We start from the raw sequence: 23112 nt of genomic DNA on the forward strand, positions 1-23112 counted from the left end.
CTTAACGAATATTGCAAATCCCAGAGAACCCGAACCCTAAGAGTGGGATAGTGCCTGGCAGTTGTAGCTTTGAGGAGATGCTGTCTGCTGTGGCTGATTTTAAAGCTCCAGTGTCTGAACCTGGTGGCTCCATGCAGCAGGGCATGTACACACCCAAAGGTGAGTGACCACTGTCTACTGTGTAATTGTGTAATTGCTGTCTACTAAGTTATTGCTAATTTGCCACAACTAGTGAGACACAGAGCCTCGCAATGTGCACGCGCCGCCATCTTGGTCACTCGTACTCTGACAGTTACGATAAAGTTGAATCTAACCTAAGCTAAACTAACCTATGTTAATTGTGCATCTTTTTTGTGTGTTTTATCATGAACTCTTAAAGAAGGCAAGGAAAACATTTGGAAAGAGATAAATGCTTATGAGCTCACTGGTACCGTAATCTTTATTGTATTAAATACAACAAAATTTCCCTAGCATGTAGTTTCTGTTTGTGAGATAAGGTAGAAGGGACAAATTCCACCAAAGATATGTAATTATTATACGTATTATTCAAGAAATTATTGTTTGCATGTCAAAAAGAGAAAGTAGGCAATGGTAAATTTGCGTATTCTTAATTAGAAATTTCTTTTAGTATCCAAGCGGCATTTGAAAAAGTCTGTGATGGGAATATAAATGTTGTTCGTGACCTGTAAGGATTTTACAAGCTCGTTTGAACCTCTTGTTTGCGTTCCTCCCATCCACCTCATGATGGCACTCCTGTTCCATTACTGAAACCTCTGTGCTGCCAGTGAATACAATAGAATAATTCTTGCCATTTAATGTCCAGACATATGTTGAATGTGATTTATGGCGTTTGCTGGGTTTGTTTAGCGGAGGTGTGGGAGAAGGAGTTTGACCCCATCATGGTGATCCTGCGCACAGTTTACCGGCGAGACGTTCAGTCAGCGATGGACAGATACTCAGCATTGTGAGTGACCTCTTTCAGTGTCCATAAACGCTTTCTTGACTATTATTATTAGCTGATGACTATTGTTCGAGCCTTTGCTCCCTGGGTGTCTTAGAGAATTTTGTTCCATCAAGATAAATCATTTGCTCTCTGTGATCTCTGCGTCTTCTTTTAAAATGTGAGATGGAGCATACGGCCTCTCCACTTTTTTTGCCCTTGAAAAGATGTGCGTGTGAGGGTCAGTGCCTAATACAGGTGCCTCCAATTAGAGCCAGGGCAGGAGCAATCAATAGATCAAGTCTAAAGTCTAATAGGCCAGGGTGAGTCCTGCTGTATTAAAGTGAGTTTAGAGCCTCCTGAAGACAAATGTGAAAGTCTAGGTTCAGGAGATAAGGTGAGGTTAATTTCCTATAGATCTCCACATGATGGGAACTCTCCAAATGCAATACGACATTCAGCAGCTGGTCAGGGTTTTTGTGGTTGTTGTGTATGTTACTTTTTAAAAAAAAAACATTTACATTTAATTTTTTTTTTTAAATAAATCGTATTGCTGATTAGAGCTAAAGAAATGTTTACTTGTGGTTGGAGGAGCTGAGCAGAGTGTATCTAATGTTCATCAAATCAGCCCACCAGTTGTTTAAAGAACATGAACATGCTAAACAGCATAATTATCTCCATGGCAGATATGACTTGCATCAGTATGAGCTGATGCTATTTTGGTCAAATGAAAATCATGAATGAAACAACGCACCATTAACAGTGTGTAGTAGAACAGTGTCTGCTCTTCTTTTTGTCAGTTTGTACAGCCAGACTGCAGCGCGCTGTCTCGCTGTGTGCCGTACAATGACAGATTACCTGTCAGGGGAGCAAAATGTTTCATATCCCACAGCCCTCCTTGCTTAAATGGAATCAATGACATTTTAAAAACCATTTATACCTCTGTTAAGATATTAAAAAGTTTGATAAATCGTTTAGCTGTATTGTTAAATTTGTCGGTTGTTTTGGGATCAATCGGTCAAGCCCAAGTTTACAATTAGAGATGCTTCTCTCAAGGGCGCTGCTGCTATAAATATAATTTATTCATCACTTTTTTGGGTTCAGTGATTTTTCTTTACCCTATGTTGAATGACCTTTCAGTTCCTTCAGTAGCCTTTAGCTACTGATCCATACTGAGCAGTGCATTGTGTTCTGAATGCAGTTTGAAGCAGTCGGGTATTCACACCGGTAACCCCTGGCCTCCGTATAAGGAGCGGACACCCCTGCACCCATGCTATAGAGGACTAGTGCGTCTGCTGCACTGCAAAACTCTGCATATCGTCATCTTTACCCTGCTATACAAGGTGCTCAGCTTTTAAGCACATTCGTGTATTCATTATAATTTAATCATGTTTTACTGATTAATAGTTGTTTAGTGACTCGCTCATTATTGATTGATTTTTTTTTTTTTTTTTTTCCTGTTTGTTCAGATCTGGATGGACCATCAGAACATGTCGGAGCATGTGCTGTGTATGGTGTTGTATCTGGTTGAGCTGGGTTTGGACAACCATGCACAAGAGGACAAGGAGGATGAAGTGAGTGGCTCTTCTGCTGTAGCCTGAAATTTGTGAAAGCATTGTTCTCGATGACCCTTTCCCAGAGCTCAGGGTACAGATGTTCTTTACGTAAAAATAATTTATATATTAATTTGAGATAGTTTGTGTGCAGAATAATTTTGGGGAACTTTTTATAGGCTTGTTTGGGCCAGAATATTCTTTTGAAATGACCTTTTCACATGCATCACCATAACTGCCTCAGCATAATATGTGTTCAAATAGTTTACCTTCGTGCCAAAAATACATGTCGCTGATGTCTTGACATGAACTAAAAGCACTGTGACCTTGTTATTCACGCTCTCAGATTATGATAAATCTTCTACCCAAATCCTAACAGAGAGACCCAGGGGATTGTTCATTTATGTATTCCTCTCTTTAGCATTTAGAGAAAGTATGTCTGCTTTACATTTTTTATTTTCTGAATTATTTATTTATTTATTTTTTTGTCCTCTGCTGAAGGAACCATGTATTGAGGAGCATTGCCATGACAGCTGGTTTCCTGGAACCAGCCTGATCTCCAATCTGCACCACGTCATTAACTTTGTACGAGTGCGAGTGCCTGAGACGGCCCCGGAGGTGGAGAGAAAAAGGGAACGGGAACGGGAGAGAGAGAGGGAGAGGCAGAGAGAGACGCCTCCCAGCACCAGCACTGACGCATCAACCTTTGGACAGGTCAGCTAGACAAATTCAACTCTGGTTGTTAAGCAGTACTGCAAAACTATGCGTAACTGACGGTGTTTAAGTCTTTACCTTTATAATGACAGCATAGATTTATGCTGTCATTAATTTTATGTCAAACAACAGCCTGAATCTAAAATATTATTTGTTGTGTAAATCAGTCGTTCTTGAAGTGGGGGTCCAAAGACCCTCAAGGGTCTGTGCACTATAGCCAGGGGCTCCATGATTTTTTATTATTTTTTTTTCCCATATTGTTGCAGTGGTGAAAATCACAACCCACCATTATCAAACTTTTCCTTTACTTTGCTTTACTTTATTTACTATTTAGAGATATTAGCCTGTGTGATTGGTTCCTTGAATTGAATGGGTTTAATCCAAACCTCAACAACTCAAAAACAAGTAGGTCTATAAATAATGTAAACGTTACCTTACTGATAATTTTAATACAAATGTACTCTGTGAAAGCTAAGTCTAGGAATAAAAAGCTCTGTGGCTCCAACAAATAGCCAAAATATTATTGTACATATTTAAATGAGCCTAATATTTGAATTGTTACAAAATGTATGTAAAATAAATTTGTACTAATGGGGTCCATGGAATATATTTTGCAGTTAAAGGGGTCCCTGGCTCAAGATGTTTGAGAACCCTTGGTGTAAATAATGAAGTAATGTCTCTGGCATGTTTTAAGTAGTATTGCTCACTTTCATTCCACAGAGCTCCAGAAGGCTGACAGGGAATTGGAGAGAGGTAGCTGGCTTTGGAAATGACTGGCCTGGAATTTGGGAGTGATTTGGATTGTTTTGAAGTATAAAACAAATGATTGGGAGTGAGATGTGTGAGACAAGTGCAGGCTTGATCTCTCTGGATGCAAAGACTGAGCATTCAGTGATGTGATGTTCCAGGCACAATTTTAAAGATGTTCCTCGTCTCTTTTATGAGGGTTTCTCTTTTAAAAGGGACTAAATGGTGTAATAAACATGCATGTTGTTTATTACTAATCATGTGTTGGAGCTGCAGTACTTGTCATGTGAAATGTGTTTCTCCAGTGTCTGTGTGTTCTGCATTTGTGTAATTGTGAAATGTTGTCAGTGCTTGTGTGGTTGCCTTCTGGAGTTTCACGGCTAATGCCTTTGCAGTGTGGCAAACTAATTACGTGTTTAATGTTGAGCAAATAGTTTTTTTTGGCATGTGAGAGTGATGGATGTGTTTCTGAGGGGTCTGTGATGTGTGTTGCAGCTGTAATATGCAGTCAGGGGGACTGACTGTGCTTTTGTTTTAGAGAACATTAGCACTGTGATAGATTTAATAGGAGGGTCATTTTGCCAAATTCTTGTACCTTCTATGAGATGTATGACAGGACATATGATAGGACATTACCTCATGTAAATCTCTGAAACTCCGTTTGGACCCCTCAGAGTGTACAGAGTGAAGAGAGTAAGGAATGAATATGACTTAGCACTTTTCCATCCAACATTATGGTATGCACCTAATCCAAATTGACTGTTCGTTCCCTGATAACGTATTTGTGTCCATACCCTGTTCAGCTGTCTGTGTGTTACATGTAAATAAAAGTAGATGAATCTCTGGTGGGAGTTTTTTGACTAGTGACTTTCCAGAAGTTTCCAAGGACTGACTTAACATTTACTCTGTATTTAGTTTTACGTGACATAAAGCAGCCAACAAAACCAGACTTCCTGGGTTTTCCATTGTACTCAGTGGGATTTTTATAAACACTGCGGTTTGTGGTTTTTTTTTTTTTTTTTTTTTTTTTTTTTTTTTTTGGTCGTCTGACTCTAGGCACGATTCTGTGCATTTATCCAATCGACAAATGTCCCCGTATGTCCTTTTTGGCAGGAAGGGTAACCACGTTCAGCGTGGCTAATATATTTTCACAGGCAATTGACCCATAGTTTTAAAATGTGGGATAATGGATTTGTTCCCATACCACCCAGTCCTGTGGAAAAGTGCTATTAATGCTCTAACTGGAGGATGTTCTCATTGTTATTCTTCTACAAATAATCTGGGCAATTAATTCAACCAACTCAGGATGGTGACTGAAAACAATGCATCATGCTTGCCATTTTTACCTCTGATCTACTCTCATGTAAACATTTTCATGTGAAGGTAACTGTCTATTTTTTATCCTCTCATGTTTTTACTGTTTGTCTCTGCATCAGAACTTGCGTGAGGCTCAGTTGTTCAGCCTGGTGGCAGAACGCAGGAGGAAGTTCCAGGAGATTATAAACCGCAGTAACCACGAGGCGAACCAGGCTGTACGGCCGAAGTCTTATTCGCGCTGGCTTCCCCCGGGCTCTCCTCCTCAGATGGTCACTGAGATTCTAGAGATAAGGGAGAGCATGCTGTCCCTGCTGGTCAAACTGCACCAGAAACTGTCAGCCAAGCAGAACTCACTGACTCCGAGCTGGCTGGAGGAGGCTGAGCCAGCACACCATACACATGGAGATGGCATCACTGCCATCGAGAGGATCCTGGCCAAAGCAGCATCACGCAGCAGACATAGCAAAAGATGCCTGCAAGAGATTTGTGGCAAAGTGTGTCCCCCTGTGCCTCCAAAAAAGAACAGCCCAGGAGACAAGAAGAGCATGGATAAAGAGGAGAGGTGTGTGTGTGTGTGTGTGTGTGTGTGTGTGTGTGTGTGTGTGTGTGTGTGTGTGTGCGCGCTAAGGGTGAAAAGGTACAACTGTACAACTCTATACCATGGTTTTTAATATGCCTGGTGTTTTAAAGTGAAGATAGCGCAAGTATTAAACTTATTTGGTTAAGGACATTCTAGCCATCAATACTCGCATGCAGCAAAATGTTCATTAAGAGAAAATCTGTTTCTTCTGCCTGGGTAGGTCTGTGTATTTCTGAAGCTGAATTGCTGATTTGTCTTTCATTTACATTCTGTTTAAATAGATTTTCTTTTTTCTTTTTTTTTCTTTTTTTTTTTTACACCAGTAGGAGCAAAAAAGCAAAAGTTTACCTGAGTGTATCAAAACAATGTGGAAATACTATATTTTCTACTTTTTAAAATCACTGTTTTTAATGTTAGTTCCAGGCATGTAGCTTGATAAGTCACGTTATCTATGCTGGTATATTATAACATTTTTGATATAACTAAGATTTCCTCTTGTTGGCATACTGTCATCTCAGTTTATACAGATTTTTGATATGCATGTGTCAGACATCATGGTTGTAGTAGAAATGTGGTAATAATTACACCATTTACTCGTCATGATAGTGCTGTTGCTCTAGTCCTATTGTTCCAGCGCTGTGTTCGATTGATCTGAATTTTGCCTTTACCAGATTTTAGTGGATAGACTCTCCGTCTGATTTTCCCTTTCTAAAGGTGATGGAACAGCCTATAAGTCTTCCATTAGCACCTGTTATTATGGGGCAGGTGCCACCTGCAAGTCAAGACAAATCACACACCTACACTTTATAGCTGATGGTTACCATGGGAACAGTGCTTGGGCATGGCATTGGACCTTGCATTTTTCAGTGTCGTGTCTTTGTCCCTGACGCTGTCAGTGGCGGGAACTGAAGTGTATCGTTCCTGTCTGCGCTACTTTATGTCCTTTTATTAAGCTACTCGGTTTTGCTGCCGGAGTACGTAGACAGTAGAGGAACACAGCCAAATCCTGACATTTAGATATCTCTTATTTCTACACATGAGCATGATTAGCAGCTGTTCATCTAGGAGGAGGACTAATGATAGGGGGTAAATTCATACCATGCCCTACCAAGCATAATATGTATCTACACAATCTCTATCTGCTGTACACTGTGTTGCATCTGATCTTACCATTGCTGACTTTAAAATTAGACACTTTACCTGGTTTTATTGTTTGATGTTTTATTGATGTATATTTTATTGACTCCTATCACATGTTCTCCTTTCTACTGTCTCAGGCGGCAGAGGGCCAGGGAGAGACAGCAGAAGCTACTGGCTGAATTTGCCTCCAGGCAGAAAAGCTTCATGGAGACAGCCATGGATGTTGGTAAGCATAGTAATTACTCGAGTGTTGCTGCTTTTAGAGTCAAAGTGTCCAGTTTTAACTGCCCTTCTTAACTTATATTTGAATGATAGATTTTTTTGAGTCTGCTTGACCTAAAGTTGACTGAACACTTCCCATTTTGCTCCACATTCACAATTATATGTTTGTGGACTCAATAAACTTGCCTGAAGTCCTTGAAGGAAAGTGCTTCATTGTGGGGGTAAGCAAGCAAGGTGACACCTACTATAGCTTCCCAGGCCTCGTTAGCGTGTTTTTGACTGTGTGTGCGTCTTTCTCAGGGGAAACAGCTCACTGGTTGAAGGGACAGCAGATCAGAGTGCTAACAGCACTGTAGACACAGAGGGACTGACCCCATGTGGAGTTGTTAAGGGATGAATAATGGTGGTTTTCAGCAGTTAGCAGCACTAAATATAACTCTGTCTCATGGTATAGAGAGCGCCGAGTGTATGTATGTGTGTGTGTGTATATGTGTATATAATATATATATATATATATATCAGGGCAACAGGTTTCCGTATGATAATTTAGTCCAGCGTGTCTAATTTCCAGCCCCAGTGAACCCTGTGTACTACTTGGTGGGTTTGATAATTATTTGATGAACCAAATCACATGTAATAGGGTAAAGCACAAATACGTGGAGCGGATGACCCTAGTCTGGTAAAATTAATTCTTGCGCCTATGCAGTAAGGGATTTATCAACAGAACATTTATTTCTTCTCTCTAGTAGGTCTGGGTTTGCTGAACTGAAGCAGAATGTCAATGGTGATTTATTTTTTTTATTTTATTTATTTATTTATTTTTTTATTTTTATTTTTTGGTGATTCATTTGCATTCTGTTTAAGTAGATTTGCTTGATTCATTTGCACCAATAGCAGCAAAAAGCAAATATTTAGCTGACAGTAAGATTTGATGTGAAAAATTGCCTTTATCATCATTGGTGCCCGGTGTGTTCCACCTTATTGGAATGAAAAATGATCCCTCCTACTCAAACACCCTTTCTCTACCAGACTGACAGAAAAGGTCACTGAAAATCAATATTTGAGGGGGAAATTTGCCAAGGTGACTTGATCACGCACATCTGTACAAATAATGTTTACACACACTCTGTTTAACAGTGGTGGTTCTCTTTTTTGTTTTTTGGGAAATGAAACCAAGAGAATATGAGAATTTGGGTTCAGACAAAGAAATTTAACATGAACAAGGTTTCAAATATTTATTTGCCAGGCTTTTTATCACAGATATGCTTTTTGTATGTTCGGCATTTGTGTCTCAAATTTCTGAAGATGATCATTAAATGATTTCATGTAGCATTTTACCTGTTTCATGAAATATGAAATTTTTTCTCCGCTATTGTGATTGTGTACAGTGCTTTGTCAGTGCTTTGTCTGAACTAGAATGATGTCAAATGTTCTGAGTCTGTGCATTTGCTCTTTTGATAAGCCTTGTTCGGCACTGTGTGTGTGTGTGTGTGTGTGTGTGTGTGTGTGTGTGTGTGTGTGTGCGCGCCATCAGAAATGGCTTTTGTGAGATTGCCCGAGGCCCACACTGTCACATTGACTTCCAAACAAAACATTTTTTCCCAGCTGTCTTGCCCCCTAAAGCAATAAATCAATCCAAACACACTGGCATTTGTTGCCCTATGTTATAATTGAATTGAACACACTCTAACATTTTGAAAAAGTAATTAATCTTCAGAGATGGAGGTCATTGAAATTGTGGAAAGTACTAGATGTGAAGGATGCATAGGCAAGCTGAACAGTATTTACAAAAAGGCAAGAGTGCTGTGTTCTGGATGAAAACACAAAATATATAATGATGTTATTGCTTGCTAGTATGATATAGCAAAAGGTGTACAACTTCTTCCCCTATTAGACATTATAATAAATGCTCACACTATAGTGAATTTTTGATTTGTATTTGCTGATAAACACCTTAATATCTGTCTGTATTTATCAAGGAGTTACATTACTGGGGCTAATATGATGCACTATATGGCCAAAAGTTTGTGGACACCTGACCATCACACTCCTGTGTGCTTTTTGAACATCTTATTCCAGATTTAATCCCCCATTTACTGTTGTAATAACCTCCACTCTTCTGCGAAGGCTTTCCACTAGATTTTGGAGCTTGGCTGTGGGGATTTGTGAGATCAGGCACTGATGTTGGGTGAGGAGGCCTGGTGTGCAGTCTGTGACATTGTAGACAATTGTGTGCTTCTGTCTTTGTGGCAGCAGTTTGTGGAAGGCCCATATATGGGTGTGATGGTCAGGTGTCCACATACTTTTGGCCATATAGTGTAAGTAAGGAGTAAAACACGACTCTAGGGCAAATAATCAACAACAGTGTGGAGTGATGTGGTGATGATTCTTTTTTTTCAGTAACAGCATATCAGAAAGTGTTCTATTCCCCTTTCACAGCAATTTTGCAGCACTAACAATTTTTTTTTTTATCCAAGAATGACACATCATACTTTTGATCCTTTTATCGTTGCTTATTTAATGATGTGAAATGTCTTTGAAACAAGTTAGTTTGTGTTATCAGTTCTTTTATAACAGATATATACAGTTCTTCCCTCACTAGCCTGTTTAATCCCCTGTTTGTAGTTTTAACACAGCAGTGTAATAATGTGTATGGACTGAGAGACCTGTGCTAGCTCTGTGCTTTGTGAGTTTTATCAGATTCTTAACAGCGTTTCTAGGTTGTTTTTAAGAGTCTGCACACTGTTGTGCACTGTATTTTTTAATGAGGAAAGAGGGAATGTGTTAATTATATCTAATGCCCTCACCATTGACCTTCTCAAACAGCAGTCTATTAGGCTGCTTCAAATATTGTCCAGATAACAGAGCTTTTCTACACTACATTACATCTAATGTTCTTTTGTTTACACATGGTTGGCCAAACCTCCACAATCTGTTAATTTAACCAAGAGAGGGCAGAAAAGCAATGACGTCCTCATAATTTAGCTAATTAACTATTACCAGTCTACCTCTCTTGTAACTCATGTTCAATTATTCTATTTTAGTCCCTGTCCTCTCTCGTGCTCTCATTGTTGCTGTTTGTTTGCTCCTGGCAAATTCACAATTGATCTAAATTAACAGCGGTGTGTATTTCTGATTGCTGGAGCTCTTCCAAATCCTTTCTGGGCACTGGTGGCTGTGCTGTATTTCACACACCATTTGAGCAGTGCCACACAGCTGCCTGCTCCCATTTTAATCACTGTGGGATTTTAGAAACAGAGGTAAAAAAAAATGAACTCTTGTTCCTTTATGCATTGTTTCATCAGCTTGCTTTTATCCTTACTGGGGTTGTTATTTCAGTCTCTTCATGAACTACAACAGCCATATGGTCCATTAAGAACCACTCATGATCAAGCCAGTGTCCATCCTTGTTTGCTTGTTTTTAAATTGTTTTTTTTTTTCCAGTGTATGGATTTATCTGCCACTTCACTGTTGCTGGGTAAAAGTGTGAACCAGGTCTCTGTTTGAGCTCCTTTGTTTGTTTGTATGTAGAATGTCCTGAAGTGGAGGCAGCGATGGACGTGAGCTCAGCTGAGCCTCTTGACTCTGAGGTTCTCTATGACTGTGTAATATGCGGCCAGAGCGGCCCCTCAACTGAAGACAGACCTACGGGACTGGTGGTGCTATTACAGGCGTCCTCAGGTGAACAGACGCACCATACACTCGTTGGTTATGTTTTATCTTTTCTTATTTTTTTTCTTATTTGACACCAGGATGAAAAAGAAATATCAGCCCCTGTGCTAAATTTAATCTGTAGACTTACAGGTTTCCATCAACAGGTGAAGCATTTTATAGCCAGTCTGTAATCTCTTGCTGCTGCACAGCACAGTTCTCTTATAGCGTCTATTAAACGGCCCCATTTATTCACAGCACCTGAGCCTGCACGCATTGCACCACTTCTTTTAATGACACCACTTAGACGCCACCATTTTAATTGCTTCATTCATCATACTTGTTGATCCTCGAACAGAACCTAGCTTCTGTAGAGTAATTTCTGCCATGCTGATGTGGACCCGAGAATCTCTCATTCAGTTTCATGAAAACTAATAGCTTGTTTTATTAGTAATTACCACACCAGGATGATGTATGGTATAGCAAGTGTGAAATGCGTAGCGTCAAGGTCAAAACAGTGTCTTCTGGTATTCACCTAGCAAGACTTGATGTGTCAAAGCAGAAAAACATGTATACAGCTGGATAATGGACATTAAAGGGAGATCATTAGCAACATTATTTTTGTCCCACCTGTTAACTTGGTCAGTCATTTACAGTGTGATATAAATGACGATCATATAGCTGTGAAAATGCTGCTGCTGTTCACATGCGTATCACAGTTTTGACATTGACATGGTACTTCATTACTGTATGCAAATGATATGACGTGTTCCATAAATGGAAATGTCAACGTTAATTAGCATAGCGTTGTCACTCATGAAAAGTGTGTGTGTGTGTGGTTTCAGTGTTGGGGCACCGTTGCTGTAATGATCAGGCAAAGCGGCTCCCTACAAGTGATGATGAGCGGATCTTCCCTGAGGACACGTGTGGGGCGACTAACGACGTTAGACTAGCGCTTATGCAACGTTACTTTAAAGAGGTATGCACTTGATATGTTGTTCCTGATTCTGCCACAGGACACAGTATCACCTTCAGGATACACACGCTAGGTGTGTGCATGGGTTTTCAATTAGTTGGTTAACCATTCCTGTTCATAGTACATGGATTTCTCAATCATCTGAATTGAATCGCTTGACACGATCCTGAATGCTGTTGTTGGACTTGTTACCAAGCAGGTCTGTAAGCTCAGATCTGCTCAGGAGCAGGCTTAATCAACATTGCACTCATATTTGAATTTTTTTTTTTTTTTTTTTTTTTTTTTTTTTTTTTTTTTTTTTTTAAATACGTATTGTTCTGATCAAAATGGTTAATCTGATTAATTTAAATTGTACAAAAAGTTTGGTTTTTTTTTTTCAAAAATAAACAAACATTTGGGCAAAATTTCATTTATTTAAGAACTTTAAATATAAAATTTAATGCAAATGAAGTTAAATCTTATGCAAGCCTTAATTTTCTGATCTCTGATTTAGTATCCTGTTGCCACATTAAACAAAACTTTGGCCTTCCCAGGTCTTTGTACCATTTACATTAACCAGTTGCTGAGAAAACATAGCATTAATAAAGAATTCAAATCTGGTAATATTTTGAGATAACAATAATCTGCTTAAACTGTTAATATGAATGTGCATCCTTTAAATTGTGTGTTACAGTATATATAAGTAAGCTAGGTGACATTGTGTTTTATTCCATTTTATTTTGTTGTCGTTAGTGAAATGTAATGGGTTTAATTGTATCTTAATAGAATGTGCAAGGAACAGACTGGATAGATGTGAGCTCTGTTTAGATGTTTCAACATGAGTCTCTTGCAGCTGTGTAATGTGTTGTCCTTAAATACTCAGTAGTAAGAGATTAATGGTAACTCTTTCACCAGAGTTCCTGTCTGCAGTCTGTCTCCATTGGCTGGGATGGTGGTGTGTATGTGCAAACTTGTGGTCACACACTGCATATAGACTGCCACAAGTCCTACATGGAGTCTCTACGGGTAAGAGGATTTAAAATTGTTTCATGAGCATTGTGCAGAATATCAGCAGCACAATCATGAGGAGGAATCAGTAAGAGGAATGTGTGTGTCTGGTGTAATACAGAGCGGTATAGTGGAGTAGATGTGAAGTTAACCTGGGAGTGTGGTTGTCCACAGGATTTTAGCAATTTCTCTTAGTACCCAGTTGTAGACATATAGGTTACATATAGTTTCTACATATAGTTAAAGAGCTTTTCCAGGCTCACATTGTGATCTGATATACTCAGGGCATCAGCAGGAGAGCATGGTTGCCATGCTCAGCATTCGACATCACACACTGGCGCTGTCACTAATGCTTAAGGCTTTGATTCATCATTTTCCAAAACTGGCCTTGGAGAATTTTTTTGGCATTTCATTGGGCTGTTGCAGTCTTAGGAGCATTGATGAAGTGATTGTTGTTTACCAGGAGTGTGTTCTCAGAAGTGGGCCTGGTGCTTGTTTTATATGACTAATGAATACCAATTATCTTGATAGAGCGCCTTTGTAAACTAGTCATCTGTTATTGTTCTGTTCTATGTTAGGACATGTAAACCTATTCCACTTACTGCTCAGAAATGTGTAATATACAATGCTGTGTCAAAGTAGTTTGACAAGGAGAACAATTGGGTGTTTTCATTCCCGTGCATTGTGTTTGAAATGAAACAGTGATTATAAGGTTGAAGTCACTGCCCAATAGTCTGCACTGTAAGTGTTTATTCCAACCCCTTTCCTCCTTTACCTTATTAGTTTGCTGAGAGGGAGAGCATGAAGATGAGTCCTTCTCAAAGATATGACACATCATTAGTAGGTCATCCATCAAAATGACTTTTCTCAAATTGATATTTCAGAAGTGCTCGCTCCATCACTCACTCTTGTGACGTTTATGATAATGGGCACAATACGACATCACTCTCTGCTTTAATAAGCTCTGATGTGAGCAGACAGGGTGAAGACTGACATCAGGAAAGGGAAAATGATTTGTCAGTGTGTGCTGTATGGGCCTTTAGTGGGGCAGCTGGGCAAGTTTTAATATATTGATCTATTTTCCTTTAAAAAATACAAAGAAGCTGTTCATTTGTGTCTATGTTACATATCCACAATTGGTTAAACATAGTCATCGTATGTTACTTTCAGTGTTTGCGTAAAGTAGACATGTCTTTAACCTTTGACCCTTAGTCTGATGTGATATACAGTACTGAGCAAAAGTCTTAGACAAAATATTTTTTTTTTTAGTACAAACTTTGTTACAGATTTTTATTTTATGACTTCTACATTATCAAATCAGTATAAAAACATTTTAGATTTCCAAACATTATTTTTCCAGCACAAAATTAAATGTTACAGAATAATGTTTGTATGTCAGTAAAGAAAGCCGCATATTACATAAGAGACACTTTTCAGACCAAAAAAAACATAATGAAGGCTGCTGGGTTTTGCTGCAAAAATAAGAATCAGGTGTGACAGTCAAAGTCTCCAGAAGCTGCTTCTGCAAGATGTGGCTGCTTCTGCAAGATGCTCAGTAAAACTTACAGCTCATTTCCTTATAAAACTGCACAAATTGTACCTGAGACTACTCCTTTCCACCCCCCCACCCCCCTTTTTTCCTCCCTCTAAAGCAAGGGGCATCACACAAAATTTTGACTTTGTTTTATTTATTACTGTTTACTGCTCTTCATACTATTTTTTCTTTAAATGTGGAAACATTTAATTTAATTATTTTTTTGAAGGCATCTTTGCTCTACAGCATTTCTTTGCATGTGCCTAAGACTTTTGGCACAAGTACTGTTTGTACATGATGTTCTTCTCCAGGCTTTCTATGTTTTCATTTCTTCTTTATGTCTGGGTCAGAATGACCAGGTGTTGCAGGGTTTCTCAGTGGATAAGGGCGAGTTCACATGTCCGCTGTGTCGCCAGTTCGCTAACAGCGTCCTGCCCTGCAAGCCGGGGCGTGGTACAGAGGTGGGCGCCTGGCACACACCCAGCAACAAGAACTTTGCCACACTAGTGAAAGAGGTGGAGGATCTGCAGGACCAGTTGACCATCTTTCCCGTAAGCACCAGTGTAAGGCAGACACTTCTCCCAATAGCACTCATTAGACTGTCTCTACCATCCCCATGTGTCCATCACTGAGTGTGAGCACTTCCATCCTCACCACACTCCCAGGCTGGATGGAATAACAGCTTTGTGAGTGTGTGGAACTTGACAGTCATGTAATTGTTCACAGGTTCACAGATTTAACAACTTGTCATGTTGTGCGTTGTGCATGTTTGAGGACCGTGATTCAGTGTGTTTGAACTTTTATTTTAATATTCCATACACTAAACCCTTTAAAGCCCTCGAATACTGGCAACCTCTGGATGTGTGTTCTTTTACTTGAATATTGATTTGAGAATATTTGCCTTTCAGACGGAGTCTAACCTGACTAAAGAGATGGAGTCTGTGATTAAAGACATAAAGAACGCCACGCAGAAGAAGTACATGGACTACGGCAAGAACCCTGGCTCACCCGATAATGACTTCCTCTTCATGTACTCAGTGGCCAGGTGAGCATTATGAGCCATATACCATACACATGTGCACTTATTCCACTGCTAGGTGCTTTTATCCAAAGCGATGAACAACTGAGTCAGTATTCAGTCCATGCACAGAGTTCAACATTTGAAGATTAAATGAAGGCTCCATCTATGGCTCACTAGTTTCTGGAATTTGACCTCAAAATCTTAACCACGTTTGTATGCCAAACTTGCAGGGAAAGCATCTTGGCTGAGCCAGACTTTAAATATTTTTCTGCTTAAGTGAACTGATCTGGGCACATAATTTGGCTTTACTACATTCTGATATAATTTTAATCTGCCCATGATTGGTGTTAATAGAGTACATTCAGTAAATGTCCACTCCCTTGGTGCTTTACTTTCTCTGTGAAATTCATATGACTGCAGAAGCTCCCAGTGCCTATTTGTCAGCATTTTCATTCAAGAATCTGACATGCTGTAGGCAGAAATATAAAATTTTTTTTTGAAGCCCATTCCTTTTTCTCCCCAGTGATAGCTAGTGTGCTCAGACCTCCTTCCCCCCAAACCGCTCTCCTCTATCCTCCCTCCCTCCTTCAGTTCTGGTCCCCAGTTTTGTGTCCTCTTTTTCCTCATTGGCTGAACAGTGCAGTGGAAAATTCCACCATCTCACGCTCAACTCGTTATCAGTGGCAGCCAGGTGAAGTTGCACGTCTGCATTATCTGTGGGAAAATTGCCTCTTTTTCTCCTTCTTTTTCTTCTTCTCCCCCTCCCTCCCTCTCTCTCTCTCTCTCTCTCTCTCTCTCTCTCTCTCTCTCTGTCTCTCTCCATCAATCTCTTTCACTGTCATTCAGGAAAGCTTGAGTATTTTGCTTTGCTACCATGTTCAGACAGACCTGCTAATTTTTGAGGAGTTTGGTGCCTTTTAATGGTGCATTTAGCTAATCTAAAAGTGTTTATAGCAATGTGTTAGTCACTAGACAATCTGTAATATCATTCATTCATTCATTACATAGAAATCAGTATAAACATAAATGTGCCACTTCCAACGCACTGTTGCTTAGGCCAGCATTTCCGACAGGTTTACTTTTTATGCTTTCTTTCATGTCTGTCTCTCACTCTCTCTCTGTCAGGACAAATCTGGAGTTGGAGTTGGTTCATCGTGGTGGGAACCTGTGTAGTGGGGGGGCGAGTGCTGCAGCCAAACGCTCCTGTCTCAGTAAGTGTTAACCCACACACACCCGGCCCAAGACAGCCATACACATTTGGCATTATTCCTTGCCTCTGTGCCTTCTACTTTTCTTGTTCAGCAACATCACCCCAAATGTTTGAGGTCTGTTACCTCACTATCCAACCACTGAAATCCTCCTTCACTGTTATTCTCCATCTTTCCTTTCCGGTAGCATGAGATTATGATGAATATTTAATTGGTGTGACATAAAAGTTGCATTAATTCCGATCTGCCTGTTCAGACAGAGGTTGTATTGGGTATGCACTGGATTTCAGTACCACATATGAAAGTGTCCCAAATCAGAATTGAAAATGTCGGATTCTGTGTTTTTGTTATTTATTTATTTATTTTATCCTTTTTTTTTTTTTTCGCGCCATACAAGTAACAAATCTGTCACATTTGAAGAAAAATATCGGCTGTGGGCCACTTTTGCCTGCTGTGTGAACGCACCCTAAGTCAGTTAGTGATAAATAAGCCTGCATTATGGTTTTGGTTAAAGTCAACAATGCAAATAACAATGATTTAAACCTATTTAAGTATTATTGTGTGTGTGTGTGTGTGTGTGTGTGTATATATGTATATATATATGTATGTATATATATATGTATGTATATATATATATATATGTATGTGTATATATATATATATATATATATATATATATATATATATATATATATATATATATATATATATATATATATATATATATATATATATATAATATATAATATGCTAGGACCTGGTCCTGTACTCACCAGCCACCTCCTAATCCCCTGATCCCCACCCAGATATATTTCAGATCTGTGGAAAACTGCATTGTTTGTCAAGTTTAAATGTCTCATAAGTTTCTTGTTCAGTTTCTTGCTCTTAGCTGTGTGTGTGCATGCGCGTGTGCTGGTCATGTCCCTGGGCTCTCATGAAAAGTTCTGTCACTCTTGAATGGAGCTGAAGAGATTTCACACTCCACCACCACCGTCCGCCGAGCTACATTAAGAATATGGGCACAGCTCTGGCCAAATTTACTTCATGGCAAACCCAGGAGGAGAAGGGGAGAGAGAAAAGCAGGGGGTCTAGAAGACAGCTGCTAGATGAAAGGAAAGGAAATGGATTTAGGGAATGAGAGAAAACAAGCCTGGAGATAAACAGAGTTATGGAAGTGATGGAACCTGTTTTCTCATTAAGGATTCAGTGGGTGTTTTTTTTTTTGTTTTTTGTTTTTTTTTTAAATGCATGTTCTCTGGTATCAAAGCAATTAATGTAGTAATTAATTAATTAAGTAAAGCAATTAATTTAGTGTTAGTTTTTCTGAGAACCTAAATGTTTACCTTTAGGAATGGTTAGGAATTACATTAGGAATTACATTTATTAAACATCCTTGTGCATGTCTCATGAACTACCCCTTGAGGAAATCGATTAAGCCTTTTTTAATATAATATTGTCTTGGACTTGAATTGATCAAGATAGATGTGGAGTGTCTTTTTGAATTCCGAAGTGTTTCTAGTAGTAGATCAAATTAGTGCATCAATACAAGATCATTTGATGCAACTGATTGTAAAGCAAAGCACCCACGTTCTATATTTATTATAAGGCCTGTAGTGCTGCAGTGGTATAACACTGTTATCCTAGCGATCTACCCAAGACATCAGAAAACTATCAGAAAAAATACTTAGATATTGTGTACCACAAAAAAATTAAGAAATAAGACTCCTAATGGTGTTTAAGTACTCCGGCTGTCTTCTACTAAAGCTATGGACGTGGCTGTTAAATTGTATTGTTTTTCCCCCGTTTTTCTCACTTCATGATTAACAGGACCCTGTGTGTTCAGCACTGATGTTTTGCTATGTATTTTGAGTTATGAAAAATATTAGTGTTAATCTTGTTTTATCATTGTACTGTGGATTAATGGTAGGGATTTTGGTAGGGAAGAGGTAACTTGCAGTAGAAGAAGGTCAACTTTAAATAAAGCAAAACTCTGACATGTTGTCTCATTAGTTTAATAGGGATGGATGATTTTAATGTAGTGAGTTTAAAATTTAATCACATAATCAAATAAATCACTTTTTCTGTACTGTGGAACTGCAGGACCAGACACATATCACGTAGTATACCAGACCTCATGTAAAACCAGGGGAAAAAATGTTACAGCGGCAGGCAGAAGGACCTCTAATTGGTCTAATTAGTTGTGTATTGAGTTACTTTCAACATTACAGCCCCAAATACAGCAAGATTTCACCATTATATTGCTAGTGTTTCGTCCAGTTTTTTCTGTTCATATTTACCTAACCAAGCTAATTCTGCTGTTGACCAAGTGCTAGGTATCCACCCGGAAGTACCACCAATCTGTACATATGGCTCAGAGATCAAGCATCTTATTAATGCAAGCTAGATAAAAATCTCCAGAATTCTAACTTCCTGTGGCAATTGCAACCCTGGTCTTCATATGCCTATGCTCTCCCTCTTGCTAAAAAATAATACACATAAATATCTGCCATACACACATAGATAGCTGCATTTGATGAATGGCATGACCAAAAAGTGCTGAGGTGTGGGGAGGGTGGTACTTTATAAACACAGGTGGGAGAATGAGCCAGATCAATATCAGAGAAAGAGAAATGGTGAAGTCTCAATTCCAGTTGTCAGTGTACTACCAGCTCCTGGATGATGGAGTGATTTAACGAATGAGAGCCAGCAAGATGAATGTGTATCAGATAGTGGTATAGAAAGTGTGATTAGGAGATGCCTGGTGCCTGTGCAGTTCAGAGACGGAAATGGATCTCTCCTCATCACTGTTCCCTTTAGATTCTCTTTTTTTTTTTACTTTTACCCCAATGACATAAGTTGTTCAATGAAACATTTTCCACCCTCATCTCACTGAAATGAATGATGTAATGAAGAGGTAATGTGCATTCAGTTTGTTCTTTCTCTACTGTGGTGCCTACAGATGGCAGTATTGCTCCACAATAGTCTCTCCAGAGAGAACAGGTCATTTTAGTTGTCTTCTGGTGCTGGTAATGCACTATTTGGCATCATGACCTCAGAAATGGGGACATATACAACCCTGACAGAGCCAGACCACATATTACAAAACCATGAGGGTTCCCCTGTGTATTTTAAATGAATCTGGATGCAGATGGAAGGCAGAAATGCTGGCGAAAATAGCATTATTGGCTGAATGTCAAATTTCTTTTGTTATAAGACACGGTAGTGTGGGTAGTAATGGATATTTATGTGTTTGGTTAATGAATAGCTTTTGTCTGTACATGGCAAAGCATGGTCTGGCTTTGGAGATGTGTTACTGGACCAGAGTATGTCCATCTTTGCTTCTCGTTGGAAGCAGCTCCAAAAAAATAATAATCCAAAAAGAAACCAAAAATTCTGTTTTGATGAATTTCACTGGACCAGTGTGGAAGGTACCCGAGTTTTTCTCGCGCTGCTGTTGAGTGACTCAACTGAGGGGTTAAAGTGTAGCCATGATAATGTGAAGGATGAAATACTGCACTTCATGTCTCTTATTTTGGTAACCCCACGGCCAGTCTCGATGCCATGTTATTTGTTAAACAGGAATGTGTGAATTTGATGTATAATTGTAAAGGTGGCTGGGGTGATGGAGCTTTCTATCGCCAGAAAGGCAGAGGTCTACTGCTGTCTACGGTCTTTTGAGTCTTTCAGGCCAAATGATTCATTGTTCACAGTCTTGGATTCCCGACCCCAAACGTCATGTTCAGATGAATGCCCCTCAGAGATTTGGTTAACATTTTATGGTTACAGTATACCGGTGTAAAGGATAGATGTTTGTGTGTTCTTTCACTAAATTATATTTGTAATTTGACAGTCTGCCATATGTGACCCGAAATACCCTCACACTGAGAAAGTACTAAGAGCATTTATTATAAAACCAAGCACAGGACAGCTGTTGTATTTAATTTGTACTTGGAAGCTTTTTTCTTTTGGTGCATGCCTGTGTGTCTGAGAATGAACCTGTTTTGTGAACTGTTCTGAGTGAGACTGTTTGTTCTGCTTTGCGTTCATGCCATTGATGCGTGTCCTTTTGTTCTGTTTCAGATCAGTTATTTCATGTATTAGCCATGCATATGCGTCTGTACAGCATTGATTCTGCTTATAATCCCTGGACTCGACTCACACAGATCACCCAGCACAGAGACTCAGAGTAAGTAGACACACACACACACACACGCATGCACGCGCGCTCCTCCTGCATTCAGCCTTCCTCTTTCACGTCACACTAAATGGTGCCATCTCCTCAGGGCTCACAGAAACGGAGCACCAAAAAAAAGAGACCCATATGGCGTTGCCATAGATACCAATAATTGCTGCATCTGGCAAATTATGGGGTGCTGTGCTGCTCAGAAAGGGACGACCTCAGCCTTAAGTCCCTCAATAATAGAGCTCTGTGTGTGTGCTTTGGTCTTTTGATTTTCTGCTTTTCAGCATTCAGTATCACTCAATTTCATCAGATCCAGAAGGTTTGACGCAGCTTTTTGTGCAACTTAAATTAATAGCTTTGCACAAAAGTGGCAAAAGGCATTTGTAGGAGAATTTCCACTGTATTGAGGTTACTGTTCCCTAAGTACCGTGCCCCCACTTAGGACACCAAACCACCTCAGATTGGATAAGTACTCAGTAGTCACCTCTCATAGCTCTCCAAGGCTCTATATTCTCCAATCCTCTGCTCAGCATGACAAAATAGCAGAATAGCTCTCTACATTGGATTTTTTTTTTTTTTCTTTTCCTTCTGATTAGCATAGTACGACAGCTTTTGCACCTGTGAGAGAGCCTGGCAGTATTCAGAGGGGAGTCATATAGTGATAAAAATACCCTGTTAGGGATATTAAAGGAGAGCACTGTCAATTGCTCCCCCAGGCCATCTCCCTGTGATATTTAAATAGCATCTGTAACCTCTTGGACGGCTTGCTGAATTTAGTCTCCTTTTCTGGAAAACCGCAGATTTTGTATATAGTTTTGCATTAGCAATGATGCTCTGATATTTTCAATATATTTTGGAAATGTTAGTTAGATCTTAGAAAAATAGTGTGTTGTCCCTTTAACTTCCACCTGACTGCTGGCAGAGATGCAGAGTTTTTGTGTGTGTCTGTGGGTGAGAAAGGGAGAGAGGGAAAGTGGATGGACCTCTTGAGCACACACATCATGTAACTGGAAGAAAATATCCTATTAAAATGGAGATGGCAATCTAACAACCTGCAGCCTCAATACTGCCACATGAATATTAACATTTACAGATATAAGAGCACTTTGTCTCACCACAAGAATAAATCACAAATACCTTCAGCATTTTCTAGACTTCATTTTCTGTGAAAAATACTTGCTACATAATTTATGTTAAATGGTAACACTGAGGCCTAGATACCACTTCATTTAATCCCTCCATGCTTATCCAGTTGTCTGTCATGATGATATATTTTAGGAGCATTAGTCCTGGATATTTATTCACTATTTTAAGCCATTGACACTTTATTTAATGTTTTGCCAGGATATTTTATAACACTTTCATCAGTTATGTAGACTTTGGGGATTGTCCTGTAATATCTAACACTATCTAACACAAGTAGTTTTAATAAAGGACTATCCCATTAAATATAAACTGATTGTTAATATTACGACTGTGTGTATTCATGTGTCTCTTCACTGACAAATGTGTGTTTGTCCTGTGTGTAGATATGAAGATGAAGAGCATCCTGAGGTTCCAATGCTGTTCAGAGATGTCCCCTCCCTACTCATTATCTTTGTGCTCACAATGCCTCAGCCACTACGCAAAGGTACCATGTTTAACATGTTCATTTACTTTTCTGTGGAAAAGCTCACAGGTGTGTTAAAGTCGGTTAAAGCCTCTATGGTACCAGTAATAACAGGAGTTTTTAGGTGATACTTACAACTGTTGGCCCTCTTATCACCATTACATTATGATCGATTACACTGCAATGAAGAATAAGTTATTGTGGAGTCAGAACTTTAACTTTCACTTTACAGAGAGGTTGTAGAAGACAATATCAGTTTTAACCCTGTCCAGAAAGTCTACTCTCCAACGTACAGTTACGCTATTTATCTGCTCCCTTCCAGTCTTTTTATCTGTCTATTTGTGTGAATAGTAGCCTCACGAAAAGCTCATTCAATCTCTCTGTCCATTGCTCTTATATTCTAAAAGCTGAGGGGAATGGCCCAAATTGCAGCAGTCTTGCGGGAGCGGGTGGTTGAAAAAGAATGGAAGAGGTCATACGCTCCTGAGGTCAAGCGCACAGCTTTGTAGAGCTCGTCAGAAGGGCTGGAGAGGAGCACAGGAAAAAGTCAACAAATGATAATGTTTCTTTTCCAGTTTGGGGTTGGCTTATTCTCTCCCTCTTTTTAATTAACTTTCATTTGTATACCTGGCTGGTATCACTGTAGATACCAGATACACTGTAAATCTTTTGGGGATGGAAATTACACTATAGATGAGTGAACGTTTGAGGAATAAATCCTTTTAAAGAG

General features: G+C 39.3%; 1 protein-coding gene across 4 annotated transcripts in view; it reads left to right on the top strand.

Moving 5' to 3' along the window:
- ubr3 (ubiquitin protein ligase E3 component n-recognin 3) overlaps positions 1 to 23112 on the top strand; it is a 42214-nt gene that overhangs the window by 11135 nt on the left and 7967 nt on the right. The window contains exons 18-33 of one of the 4 annotated variants that reach the window (XM_034304475.2): positions 18 to 159; positions 868 to 964; positions 2142 to 2283; positions 2410 to 2514; positions 2995 to 3207; positions 3928 to 3960; positions 5391 to 5833; positions 7129 to 7217; positions 10745 to 10894; positions 11710 to 11843; positions 12735 to 12845; positions 14712 to 14924; positions 15270 to 15406; positions 16508 to 16593; positions 20671 to 20776; positions 22303 to 22403. In XM_034304475.2, the coding sequence (XP_034160366.2) occupies positions 18 to 159; positions 868 to 964; positions 2142 to 2283; positions 2410 to 2514; positions 2995 to 3207; positions 3928 to 3960; positions 5391 to 5833; positions 7129 to 7217; positions 10745 to 10894; positions 11710 to 11843; positions 12735 to 12845; positions 14712 to 14924; positions 15270 to 15406; positions 16508 to 16593; positions 20671 to 20776; positions 22303 to 22403 (2302 nt within the window). The remainder of the gene's footprint in view (positions 1 to 17; positions 160 to 867; positions 965 to 2141; positions 2284 to 2409; positions 2515 to 2994; positions 3208 to 3927; positions 3961 to 5390; positions 5834 to 7128; positions 7218 to 10744; positions 10895 to 11709; positions 11844 to 12734; positions 12846 to 14711; positions 14925 to 15269; positions 15407 to 16507; positions 16594 to 20670; positions 20777 to 22302; positions 22404 to 23112) is intronic. The other 3 variants (XM_053234048.1, XM_034304476.2, XM_034304477.2) reach the window with 3 other exon arrangements.

The sequence above is a fragment of the Pangasianodon hypophthalmus genome, chromosome 5 (assembly GCF_027358585.1).
Source record: "Pangasianodon hypophthalmus isolate fPanHyp1 chromosome 5, fPanHyp1.pri, whole genome shotgun sequence".
Taxonomy (NCBI): Eukaryota; Metazoa; Chordata; class Actinopteri; order Siluriformes; family Pangasiidae; genus Pangasianodon; species Pangasianodon hypophthalmus.